Source organism: Aulonocara sp. 'chitande type north' Nkhata Bay, linkage group LG8 (assembly GCF_057382095.1).
Source record: "Aulonocara sp. 'chitande type north' Nkhata Bay isolate Kocher_YH1m ecotype deep benthic linkage group LG8, A_spYH_male_GT1.1, whole genome shotgun sequence".
NCBI lineage: Eukaryota > Metazoa > Chordata > Actinopteri > Cichliformes > Cichlidae > Aulonocara > Aulonocara sp. 'chitande type north' Nkhata Bay.
The window spans coordinates 14,861,258-14,875,193 of NC_141351.1; the positions used below are offsets into that span (position 1 = coordinate 14,861,258).

General features: G+C 41.9%; 2 protein-coding genes across 17 annotated transcripts in view; one reads left to right on the forward strand and one right to left on the reverse strand.

Moving 5' to 3' along the window:
* Nucleotides 1-13,936, forward strand: part of LOC147323449 (uncharacterized) — a 130,525-nt gene that overhangs the window by 21,370 nt on the left and 95,219 nt on the right. The gene's annotated exons all lie outside the window — the stretch shown is intronic.
* Nucleotides 10,198-13,936, reverse strand: part of tcf7l2 (transcription factor 7 like 2) — a 109,351-nt gene continuing 105,612 nt past the window's right edge. For all 16 annotated transcript variants that reach the window (XM_086303779.1, XM_086303768.1, XM_086303775.1 and 13 more), the window contains one exon: nt 10,198-12,499. In XM_086303779.1, coding sequence (XP_086159905.1) covers nt 12,040-12,499 — 460 coding nt within the window. In that variant the 3' untranslated portion in view covers nt 10,198-12,039. The remainder of the gene's footprint in view (nt 12,500-13,936) is intronic.

The following is a 13,936-nucleotide window of genomic DNA, read 5'->3' on the forward strand; positions in this document are numbered from 1 at the left end:
TTGACAGATTTTCGAGCACCGTGTACGACATAAAATCGTTTCGAGGTCAGTAAACACAACCAGAATTCATACATAAGGCACACAGGATTATAAGGGGAACTCCTGATTTTCAGAAAAATCAAAGGATTGATTTCAAGTGTGCCGTATTTTCCAAACAACACGGTAATAACGACGGCCCGCTAGCATACGCTACCAAAAATAGTGCTTTTTTGTGTATCTGACGGACGAAAGCCAAACCAGTCCCACACCACTGAAGTTGCAGCATTTTCACAAACCAATTCTGGTTCATCTGTTTCATTCAACGATCCACTTTCGCTCTTCTCATTCTGCATCGCCGGCATGTGCGTATGTAAACAAAGGCACTGCGCATGCGCGTTTTACCCATATTCTATCGCGATATTTCATTTTCTTATCATTGCCCAACATTACACCGGTATCACCGTGAACGGTATGATATAGCCCAGCCCTAATCGAGACTCCTGCTCTTACTTCTTAATCCATACAAATGAACTGTATTCTGTTCTTACGTTTAAGAAGTCACACAACACTTTTGTCACTGTGTTCACTTCTGAAAAACATAATAGCTGAATAAAACGTCCTGATGTAAGTGTCCTAAATTTCTTCAAGGCAGTTGCAACTCTTTTGCTGGCTGTTGCCTCAGTCTGTCACTAGACACAGAATGTGTTTTTTATGGGGTCACCCTTAGGGATGAATCACAATGTCTGTTTTATGGGGGAGTAAATACACACTGGGCAGTATAAACTATTATGTTTCTTCTTTGCAGGATTGCCTCATGCCTGCGTCTCTGCACACACACACACGCCGAACTTGAGTGCTGAGCATTGAAAATAGCTGACTGCTCTAACACAAATGCGGTGCACTCTTCAGCAAAAGATGTGAAAAAGTCTGTAATGTCAAACATGGTCTGCAGTGAGTGGTTGAACACAAAGCTGACAGCAGCAGTGTCCGGTATTTTGTGTGATCTAAAATGAAAATACAGCAGTAAAACGAGTGGTCTTGTCGGGTTCTGGTCAGTTTTTTTGTTGTTTTTTTTTCCTTTCTCTTTTTCCTCACGTTGTATTTCTGCGAAGGAACATTCGTCCTCAACAACACCGACATGATTTAATTCTCAAACTCGGTAGTGCTCATCTCTGAATCAGTCTAAAAAATACCAAGCAAAGTTGGAGTTATAACATGATAGTATGACTTTTTTTTTTGCGTATTTGCGTGTAATTAGTAGCTCATGTTTCATGCATTTATATAATCTATCACAGTGAAGTGCACTAAGAGAAAAGTAGAATTAAGAAAATGTCTATTTAGAGTTACAGATGAATTATTGTCATTTGACATATAACAGCTTATTTAAAAATGATCAGGTTGCTGTCTTGGTCTCGTGTTCCTGCTATTTTCTCATCTGGTGGTGCAATGAATAAAAGACCACATGACAAGAGGATAACATAACAACGAGGTAAAAGTGGGTGGAGGAGGTGCGAGCGGATCGCCCGGAGGGGGGAAATGTAGGTACATTAAGCTCAGCAATTGGTCAATAATCCCTTCCTCTCACTATTGAGAGGAATGCGGATTTGAGTGTTTGTGTGTGCGCGCTAATACATCGAGCACTATAGGGGTTAAACTGCGTGTCTCTGGGGAGCGTGTTATTGACTGTTGACCAGCCCAAATTAATTTTCAACAAGCCTCTTCGGGGGAACAATGGAGATGGATTACTATTGCAGAGGGAGGGCCTTGTGTGCTTTGGCTTCACTAAGTGGATGTCTGGCCTCTTAATGCGCCTCCACCTCGGCCAAACTTACAATCAGCTGCTTCTGTTGCGAGTCGTCGTGATTGCATCCCGTGTGCGTCCTCTTTAGAGTTGAACATAAAGGTGTGTTGACAGAAGAGCTTCTTTTTCGCCCTAAATAATTTTTTCCGGTGACGCTGAGTGCAGTCATTATTTCCAAAGTCTGATTTAAACGTGCCTGTGTAGTCGATGTGCCTCGGCTGAGGAAGTCAAGCAGCCGAGTTAAACAAGAGGCCTCATTGTTAATTTGAGCATCCTGGCTTATTAATTTGGTTTTGATCTATCGGAGGCGGCTGGGTGTCATCCCATCGCTTGTTTTCCCTCTCCCACTTTGAATGGTACAAGTGACAAAAGGCCTCCCACACACAGTAGCTGGCGCAGTGTGATCACTGCATGCTGAGACACAGGGAGGTGTCAGCACTAATCTCCTTTAAAATGGCTCTCTTGTCTTACATCCGATGCTCACAGCATATCCTCGGCACTGTAATTGTGTCTACTCGATGAGACTTGCCGTCCCACTTTTACGCCACTTTTGTTCCATACAGGGAGCGCGCGCCACTGAAGTTGTGATACATTGCACTTGACTGAGGAGTCGAAATTCAGTGGAATGTTTTTACCTGCTATTCTCAGCCACGTCTTGTGCTTTCTAATCTTCCATCGCTAAAAGAGGTAATAAGAAGTAATATGCAGTACAAAAACACAATCTACTCCCATTGTCAGCCTTGGGATAAAACCAACTTCTTAAGTATATACTCTGGAAAGCTATTGAGACTGTTGAATTTCGCAAGGGTGTAGGAGTGCCTCTTCTCCCGGGCTCATATTCAGGACCTTGCAGGGAGATCCGGAGCGGGATTTGAGGTTTTATTTTAAGGAGCACTCACATTTTTTCCTTGCAACTAAAAAAAGCAGAGAGACTGGTGCCACTTTTAACTGATTAGGGTGATGTTTTACATCCAGTGCACACAGTACATCACTCTCATTGTCATTGTTAAACCGGGGCTCTTATCTCTTCTTTTTTCTCTTCCTTTTTTTGTGCACGGTCATTCATAGACTACTTTGTTTTCTGCGCACAGTACAATCAGATTTGAATTGCAGTTCATTTATTGACAAGCCATTGTGAAATCGTGATGCACCTCCATTAGCTCGGTGTGTTTTGTTTCGATAGAACAAAAAGTTTCCCGTTTTAATAGCCGTGCACGGCATCCTCGCCTTAAAGGTCGGCCTCTTTGTTATTAAGCAGGTTACGTCGGGGTTAGCTGAACGGCACTGCCCTCACGGAGACAGGATAAACTGTGGAGGACAGGTAGACGCAAACCACTCTATTAATTCAAAAGTAATCAAGGGAAATGTAACCTGGAATTTCCCCTGGAATTTTCTATTCCCTTATCCCAAAGCGACAGTGTTACTGCTATATTCTCCGAGTATGACAAAAGGCCCACGGCTGAGGCAGTTTTCCCAAGGTCGCTGCCTGTGATGATGAGGAGCGTAGCTGACTTGATACATCTGGACTTCATTACAAGAGACTGGAACATGCACCACTATCATTCTCGCTATATCTGCTAAGGGAGACGGAGCAGACGCAGATTCCAACTTAGCAGGGGTTGTCTTCCATCTTTCCTCATGTTTTAAGGCTTCGCCTTCCGTCTTCCTCTCATTTTCCCTTTTGTTATTCGAATAACTTCATCTTTATCTCTTCGAGCGCCTCTGAAGTGCTGTGTGTTTATGCAAAATCCATGTTTGGCATACTTGTCGAGACTGAAGTGAAGATTTAAGTGCACGTCAGTACTTTAACTTGAAGCCTGCCTTACTTGGATGATTCTCCCCCTTGTTTCCCCTTTCACTTTGCTGAGAAAGTTTCTTCTTCCTCTCCCATGCCTCGTTGTTGCCCCGGAAAAGTCAGAGCTAAGTCAGAGCTCTCCCTGTCTCGCCCCCAGGACAGAGAGCACCTAGCCACATGCCTTGTAGGCTCGCCAGGAGCTCAGCGCCTCTGAACTGACTGATTGCCACTCGGAAAAAAAAAACTCCCACATTGTTGCCGTGCTGCCATTTGCTGCCACACGCACAAACACGAAGCACATCAAAGGAGCATATTCACTTAGCCCCACTCTACATCCTCATCAAGCCATATACCCCATTCCCCGAATGCACCCCTGCACTCCTCCTCCTCTTTCCTTCCCTCCCTCCCTCCTTACTCTGCCTCTCTCTTTACCCATGGTAAATTTTGCAAATTACTTCAAACAGACTAATTTTCATTGCGTATCAGAAGCAGCGCACTGGACCATGTGGCTAAGAGGAAAAATCAATGCGGCCCTAAGTGGGAGATCAAACTCAATATGTAGGTTTGGACTGAGCCATAGTGTCTTTATTACACCGAATAAATCTATCTCGTGTGTGTGTGTGTGTGTGTGTGTGTGTGTGTGTGTGTGTGTGTGTGTGTGTGTGTGTGTGTGTGTGTGAGAAAAGCCCACATGGGCACAAAGCTGAGGAGGCTTTGTTTGTTTCCTTCGCTTGAGATGTGCATAGAATGAAATGTCCTCTCTGCAAGTAAGCAAATTTTCATTTATCCCGAGCTGCCTTAGTTCTTCGCTCACCTCGTCCAAAAAAGGTGAAGGCTGAGGTACTTGTGCTGTTTTATGCCATGCCTAACGTGGAATCTAAGTTCGGCTTTTCATGTCTAAATATACAACGCACAATGCCACGTGTGACAGCAAACCTCCTCACCTTGGCCATTATCCGTCTCATAAACTGACAGCTTGCCTTTATGATTTAGTAATTAAAGTTCATGCAAAGAAGTCTAAAGCTGCGCGTGTGTGTCTGCTGTTCCCGTCCTTATCACATCCTGTCCTCGTAGGTATTTATTGAAATAGAAAAAGCTGCTCCTTCCATGCGAATGACACAAGTAACCACATTTCTGTCTTCATTTGATATGTCATTGCTGGACCTTGTACCATATCAAGAAACAACAGGGATCCATTATTGATATCTAGCAGCTAAAGTTGCATCACCTTGAGAGTTCCAAAGGTGAAAAACAGCGTAGCACAACTGGGGTGTTGTTGTTTTTTTTATTTTATTTTTATTATTATTATTATTATTATTTCTTTATTTATTTCTGTTTCCCTCTAGTGAGATGTCACTTCAAAAACAACCCGACCAAGGAATGTTATTATGCTGAGAGAATGTCAGCCAGTTACAATAGGCTGCTTAATGAGGTAGTGTGGCAAACTTTCAGGCAGGCCATAATATGAATTATTTGTCATTGGCTCTGTGTGTGTATGTGTGTGTCTTTGGAAAGGGCCCAGTGTAAAGTGGGATGAAGGCAAGCCTTGATGGAGAGATGTGGCACTAGCCTGGGGGCTCGCTCCACTGTGAGGGTAGTTAGCTTACTGCACACCGCCATCATTAGGGACTAGGGCACTTGTGCTTGGGAAGGTGAAACGCAAGCCTGCACTCAGACAGCAGCGAGTACACATAACACCTGTAAATATGCTGCGCTTCTTCTCGGTCTCGAGGTGTTTCTACTTGAGTCCTCCCCCTTGTAAGAAGCTCTTTGTAACAAACACTCGGGAGAGATCGAGCTGTAAGTAAACTTTAAAAGTCGATTAGGAAATGTAAAAATGGCCTGTATTTATATAGCGCTTTACTAGTCTCTAAGGACCCCAAAGCGCTTTACATATCCAGTCATCCACCCATTCACACACTGGTGATGGCAGCTACATTGTAGCCACAGCCACCCTGGGGCGCGCTGACAGAGGCGAGGCTGCCGGACACTGGCGCCACCGGGCCCTCTGACCACCACCAGTAGGCAATGGGTGAAGTGTCTTGCCCAAGGACACAATGACCGAGACTGTCCAAGCCGGGGCTCGAACCGGCAACCTCAGTCAGTCAAATGCAGATCTGAGAAACTGGACTCGTTGTGTTGTCACTCGTAGATGTGAGGATGCTGTAAAACAACAGAAAGCATAAGATGCATCCAAATCGATTCCTCTGTTGCTGCTCGATTCTGTGACCTTTGGTTTTATCGTTCGATGTCGCAGAATTAATTTTTTTAAAGGAGGATCACAAGATTACGAGAAAGAATTAATTTTTCTCTCTTGGAACTCCCCCGTTTTTTTCCCCCGTTACAATCTATTTGTTGTGCGATACACACGTTAACACCTTTATGCATCCAGAGTCTTTGTGATTCAGCTTGGCCTTGCTGCCGGCACACTGTGGGATAGTCCTTTAGGAAAAGCACCAAATCATACCAAATCTTCCCTCATTTGTTGGCCCCTGTTTATTTATTTGATGAAAGAGATTCTTTCATATTGTGAGAGAGAGGAAAAAAATGTCTTGAAATGCTCACCTTTCATGTGCATCATTTTATTCTTCAAGGTCATCGGACAGTTGTCAGTGAATAAAGAGTGGGCTGATTCTTGCTAAACAGTGTGAGGATGGAAGATGATGTTGAGTCTATGCATGACTCAGTGTGTGTTAGGATTTTATGAAAACAAGGTGGTCTCAGCATCAAAAGCTAAAGACATAGACAAAGGATTACTAACTTTTCTCTTTTTTATCAACTTGCTTGTACAAAAAAAGAAAAAAAATCAACAATGCAGAAAGAGACAGTCAGAATCAGCTTTATTGGCCAAGTATGTGTACACATACCCTACGAGGAATTGGGTTCTTTCTCTCAAACAGCATGTCTAATTTAAACAAAAAAAATATTAGGTTTTTTTTTTCAGTAATTTACATCTACCGTTTTTCTTCAGCCCAGTGTTTAAGAATACCAAAAACACTGATAACACGCAGACTGCACTGTAGCACTTCACCTACACTATAGAGTGCAAACTTGTAAGTATTGACCTCACCTCAGGATCCTTTACTTGTTTTTCTTTCGACAGTCCTGCAAAAATCAATAGATTTCAGTTCATCCTCGTGACTTAAATATAAACTCCATGAGATACGGTCAAGAACGGTACGCGGGGCCACTGGCTCGGTATTCCTATTCCCAAACAATTCCTCAAGTGCTTTTTGAACCTATGAAATTTGATGTCTTTCTTCAGGGAGCAGTATATTCAAGTGCATGAAGAATGAATGAAGGTTTGTTCCTATGCGATGAAGGTCACAACAAGGGCCACAATGCACTGGAATTGGTTTCAATATATTATTTTGAACTAGCTATGCAATTCAGGCTTTTTAATTTTGTATGCCTCTACAGTGTTATGAGAACTCCTTTCAGAGATGGCAGTGGCTCCAAACTAAAGAGCATCTTTGAAATGTACGTCTGCACAGGGAAAGTGAACACTGACCCCCCCAGCCCCCTTTTAACTTTGTATTGAACCCAACTGAGATTAAAAAGAGATTATGATCATGAAGTACGACATTCATCCGCTAATATGAAGCTATATGAAAACATGTGCCATTTTAATCTTAATAAAAGAGACTAGTTGTGTATGCTATGCTGCAGCCATATCTGCAACCTTTCAGTTTTGTCTTGTTGCCACAATGAGGGTCAGGGGAATACATCCAAAACAATATGTCTTTGTATGTTGTTTGTTGTAACATAGGGGACATATTTAATGTTTTGCAGTGTTTTCTGATTTGTATGCTTGCCTGCGGCGATGGCCTTCAACATTGTTCCTCCATGCCACACTCACATCAAAACACTTAATTTCTCTACTCAGGTACACAAAGCCTCTCCTCCTTCTCAAAGTGCAATAGAACCATCACAGACACGTCCATGTTATACGTAGCTCGCCGGTTCAGGGTTCAAGGGTATATACTGCACAAATGCATTAAATGTGCAAACATTCAAAGGGAACGAAGAAAAATTCCTGCATTTCCTTGATCGCAAGTGAACCCTTTCTTTTCCAGCTCTTCTTCGCCTGGCTTTCAGTCTGCATTACAGCTTTAGTACTTTTGTGTTGTTTGCTCGGCTATTTTGTATATTCATGGAAACTTGGAATGAATAAGAAATCAGTGGTAAGCTCCTCAGTGTAAGGAGTGGGGAAAAAAACACAATCACGTACAGAGAAACTCTTCCTTGTGAAGTGGTTGTTGATAACTTGAGAATGCCTCGTAAATGAAGACCAACCCTGCCCAAAAAACACTGCATATACTACAGAAACTTTGTACACAGCTTTCCTCACACAGGAACACAACTTCAGTGGAACAGATGAAATCCTGCAGTGGTGATGTTTAATGGATGGTATGGCAAGAAAATGTCTAAAAGCCAATGCAATAAATGACAGCTATGATCAAACCTCTGTAAACCTCTGTATTGAAACTGTGTTGAAATGCTGAATGTGTTCAGGGACCACCCTATGTTAATCTGCATTAATGTCCATTAATACTTCATTGTGGAGCACACATCCAGCCCCAGTATAACGTACTTTTGTCACCAAGAAAAAGTCTTTTTTTAATGTTCTTCTACATGTCAGTGATTCTGCAGCTCCAGAGGTCCCACTGCCCTCAGCTCATCCTGAACTCTGGCCTCCATGTTAAACAGAGGCTAGGGAATGGAAAATTTCCCTATGGGAATAAGAGAAGTTTCACCTTATCATTAATTTAGCACAAGAGGTCCATTTGCATGAGACACAAATGACTGAATGTGTTCAGGCAATGTGGGAAAAGGAGATTCTTCTTATGAAGTGTTAAGATTGGAGCACAGTAGTTCTTGCCTTTCTTACCAGACTACTTCTGCAGTCCTCTCACACATTTGTGCTGTCCTGTACTTTTTAAACGTATGCACAAAGTACTCTACTTTCAACTCTGTTCGATACTTGAAATAAAAAAGCATAGTTGGTAACGCAGGCAGGAATACAGAGAAGCTTGGAGTTAAATGGTAATAGAACGTGAACCTAGATCAGTGTCAGCTGCTCAAATCTGTAGTGTCCATATACTGAGCAATAATAACTGATTAACTTAGCCTGGGATTAATGAAAGGTCCTGAACACTAGAAGAATATCCTCTTATCTGTTTGAATGCATGAACTTGTACAGATGTGTCATTTCTTTCCCCTTAAGCAGCAGCTGTTGTGTCTGGGTTGCAGTCTGGTCAGTATTAAATCTTGGATACGAGGGAGAGCTACCCTGACCTCTCTGTGCAAAGAGTTCAAGGCAAAATCAGATTTTCTTTTAAAATTATTCTGAAAAATGGGAACAAATATTATTAGAAATATGCACTGGTAAACACATTGCAGGTAAGGGAGACACGACAGAGTGCATAATTATTATTATTACCTTTAGCAGCTTATAGTAGCAGCCTTACAAACATCTAGAAAATGCTAAACATACAACATAAAATACAAAATATATAGCATAATACAGAATTTACACACACATGTAATGCAAATCTTTAGCACTGTCTAACACAGGGTTGTCCAACATAAGGCCCGGGGTTCTAAAATTGGCCAGGCAAAGACTACAGTCCGGCCCACTAAATGGCTGTGAGGATGTAGATTTTGAACTTTAAACGTTTAAAACTTTGAACATTTGTGCTAAAAATTGTTAAAAAAAAAAAAAAAAGAAAGGAAAAAAAACCCCAAAACATTACATTTAAAACTACAGGAAACTTTCCTGTCATTTTACTCATTGTTCATGTAGAACAAAGACTTTTTTTTTCTTACCTCTGGGATGAAATGTTTAGTTAAACATCTTCACACTGACAGAAACGTGAGTTTCACTGGTCCGGTCCACGTAAGATTAAAGTGGGCTGTATGTGGCCCTCATTGTAAAGAGTTTGACATCTGTGCTCTAAAACATCCACCGGTATCCTTCATTACATTCTTTCCTATGCTTTTAAATCCACCAGTAGATGCAGGTATCTGTCAGGACTGTAAGCACATCGAAAAGCGATCACATAGCGGAGCATTACTGTTAGTAGTGGGACAGAGAAGGGTTCAAAGGTTAGTTGGAAGTTGACCTTTGTAGAGAAAAATAAACCAGTGCTGTTTTTTGTGATTGGTCACTGATGAGCCCATCAAATCATAATATCCAGCTCTAAACATGTTTTATCTTGTTTTCTGATTGCGCACGATGTACTGCCCTGCAAACAACGAGTATAAAGATGGCTTATAATTTAAAAGAAAAAAAAAAAGACTTGTTATAGGAGGAGCGGTTCAAATTATCTAAGTGATGTTACTCCTTCTCACTATGAAAAGTTTTGCAGAAGTTAATCACAACTGTTTTAGTAGAATACGAAACACCTCTGTTATTTTGTATAGCAAATAATAATAATAAAAAAACAAGTAGCCCCCCAAAAAACACGCTTGGATGTATATTTCCATTTTATGATTACGACATGATGATTCTCGAGATTTTATTTGAATAAAATGCTACATTTTTTGGCAGATTTCCTTATAAGACCCCCATCCTGAGACGCTGGGTTCGGGGATTTTCAGAATAAAAGCGAAACACAGATGCGCACATACTAAGTTGCTTTTATTAATACAGAACTGCATGCTACAGAGACTGTACAGCATAAACATTTATTCATTACAAAAAACATGGTTTTAGAACCATTTAAAATAACAGGAAAAAACAAACAAAAAAATATAAGAGCATAAAATAGAACAGGAACATCACAGCCGTTAAGGAAACATTCAAACTATTTATCATTAGCATCTTAATAAACCAGAGAAGAAATCGACAGATTACAGTCGCGTCATGTCAACTACAATGGCACCGAGTGGATGATTCTCTTGTAGCTTTTTTTACAGCCTCTTGCAACATCAACATGCCTATTTTTTCTATCTACCTATATGTAGTAGTGTACTTAAAAGTGGCAGTTTGTGTATTTTTTTGTATTTAATAGTTTTTTTATGAACTTCCTAATATACATAATTTGGCCCTGGTGGGTTTATACAGTATGATGTCCGTCTTTTTATTAAGTTTAAATTTTAATATTTGACAATTTGCTACCAAACACATTTGTTATAGCAACATTTATACTACATACATAGCAATCTATGTAACGTCACAGCAAAAAATGGTATCGAAATTAAAAAAACAAAACAAACAAACAACAACAAAACAAAACAAAACAAAAAGAGATCCCTACAGCATGGTTGGGGTGGGGGCAGAGGAAAAATTATCACAAAATTTTGGCACGGAAAATCTGTACACGAATCTACAGTCCGAGAGATGTGACTGTGCAATAAAAAAGAAGGGCATCTGACACTTTTCCAACTACTGAACACGCGGTACCCACTGTCTCGTGTTTCAAGTTTTCTTTTCTTCTTTTTTTTTTCCTGTAAAATGGCTTATAGACGCATTTCTTGAAATGAAGTTGTGCATACATCTGTTGATGAGATCTACACAGTACACTGAGCGGAATCCAGGTTTTTCGGAGAGGAAAGATAACAAAAAGATTTGCCTTTTTAAAACCTCCTTGTAAAAATGGATCGTTCGTATAGTTGCTTACCTTAAGAAAAAATATTTGTACAATGTATTCAGAAAGAAAAAAAAAAGAGACACATACAAGATACAACAAGCAATCTCTAAAGCAATAAATACTACTGGTCCTAGCGTTGTGACATTTTGAATTTAATAACCCACAACCCTCCCACCCGACCTCCCCTCAAGCCCACCCAAACTTGCCTGACTCCACCCCAAAGGTAAACAACAAAGAAAAAAAAGACAACGCAGTGGAAGAATGCATATTTAACACAGTAATCCCCTCCCGCCCCGTTATTCTGTACATTTAAACAAGAACAAGTAACATCACAATTAAAGTTGTTCCTCAGAGAGGTGTCACCGCTAGCCTCATGCCCTCCAAGAGTTTTGAACAGATGTCGAATGATTGGTTCGCAAGCTCGTATTTAATACAAATAAAGAAGGAGAACCAACTCTTTCAAGAAAAGGGCTCGTTGAATAATCTAGCCTACCTTTTTTATATCCGTCTTTTTAAACATTTGGATGCTGAACTAGATAATTTCTGTTTTGCGCTGTTTTAAAACTACAAAAAAGACAAAAACAAAATTCATAAAAATTTTGGCAGATTCACAAAGCTATACTACAGCTCATTGTATCATTTCTTTATAATAATTAGATTTGTCTGATAATGACGGGTCAAATATTGACCAATGAACTTTAATAAAAACATAACCTAAAATTCCAAAGCCTTATGGCACAGAAACAGAAAGAGAAAAGAACCGAGGGCGAGTGAAACGGAGCAGAGAGAGGGCCTAGAAAGATGTTTGTGTGAGTGTGTGTGTGTGTGCAGAGCTAAAAAAAACAAACGGAGGAGGAGAATAGGATAGACTATTCTATAGACTTGGTCACTAGCGACAGAGGCTGTGGGGCTGTGGAGGGGAGGAGCGAGTGGGAATGACACAGCGATGCCGAGGGCCGGGCCATCGAGGACGCCACAGAGGAGCCCGGCTGCCGCGAGGACGAGACGTCACGGTGCTCCAGAGCTCCGTTGTGGGAGGAGGCGGCGGGCGTTTTGCTAGCTGCTGCGGCAGAGTTTTCCAGCTGAACCAAAGATGGCGGTGGAGGCCCAGCCAGGAGGTGCGGGTGGTGGAGTGGCTGGTGGGCCGGTTTCATAGTCAGTGAGAGAGGTTGCATTTGTTCAGTCTGAGATTTGGACTCTTTTGAGGAGGGGGAAGGAACCACTGAGGAGGGGGAGGATGGGGGGGAGTCTAGTAAGCTTCCGTCCGTAGAGGGAGGACTGGCACAGCTGCCTTCACCTTGGATGTAGCGAATGCACTTTTTTTTTCTCCTAAAGGACAAGGTGAGAGAAAGAGAGCGTCTCTCAGTGTCACAGCTTCACACTGAATATCATCTTAGCACTGTTGCTGACTTAAATGCACCTTTCCCTTCAGAAATTTGTGGGGAGAGGGTTTATTAAAAAGAAACAATACTCGATGGATAACGTTTGGAGGTGCATTTAAGCAACTTTGTAAAGGAGGAAGGTGGTAGAAATGATAGTCAGTTTCTAAGTCATTAGGCAGGACAGACACTGAAGAAAGATCGCCTGGACAGGAAGCAGAAAGGGAATGAGAAGCACGCACACAGAGATGAGGACGATGAAGAATGAAAGAGATGAGCTGTGGTCGCGTTTGCTCTCCTAACGCTCTGCTGTTCTTACAGGAAGAACTGCAGCCTGTTGTCTCTAACACAACTGTTACTGGACCCAGCTCACTGCTCTACTTCTATCAGACTCTACTCTCTCTCTCTTCTCCTGAGGGAACAGAGTTTGGATATGAGGCGAAAAAGTCAACAGGATCCAAACTGCCCTGCATCTGCCCCACAGACACAAGTGTGTGTGTGTGTGTGTGTGTGTGTGTGTGTGTGTGTGTGTGTGTGTGCATGAGGGGGGTCAAAGCACCATGTTTGCATTCCTGCCTGGGGTTGGGACCCTCCCCCTGCCTGCCGCGTCCCGAGGCCAGGCCCGTTGCGCTCGCAGAACCCGGTGAACGAAACACAGAAGGGAGGGGGGGTGATCAGGAGAGCAGGGGATTGTTGCATTTTTCTGTGGTGACTCTGCTCTGAAGGCTGTGCTTCAGATTTGGTTAAGGGGGAATCTCTGCCCACCTCATCTTTACCCTGACCCTGACAGTGACCCCTTTCTCTCTCAGCTCTCTATTTTATCACAAGAATGCCCGAAGGCCGCGGAGTACCAGTATTTAAGACTTACAGGGATGTCGAGTAAGAAAAAATAAATAAAAATAGACCAAAAACTGAGCCTTTTGGAACATGTAACGCTGACTTACTGTTTAATTAAACCTTTATTTCTGTTAACTCTGATCTACATAAATGCAAACGGAGAGCAGATCACTGAGGATGAAAAGAAGGAGGGACATCGACAGATTACATATAAAAGCCCACAATCACATGCTGGGTGGGGGGGAAAAAAGGCATGCATTTCTGATGAAGTCAACACAGTGCAAGCACACAACACCAGGACAGCAGAAAAGAGTGAGGATGAGGCTGTTAAGTACATCCTGTGCCGATACTGTAGCTTTTTTGGACGGCGCGGCGCATCGATCGGGCGTAAAAAGGTATCGTTTTGCTACTACATGCGCGCCCCGCTCTCGATAACTGTCTGTCAAACTGCAACAAATGAGCTAATATCCATTTTTTAACAGACATATTGATTTATGGTATGTGCCCGTGTATGATATTGATTTCTCTGTCTCGGGGGAAATTATAGCAG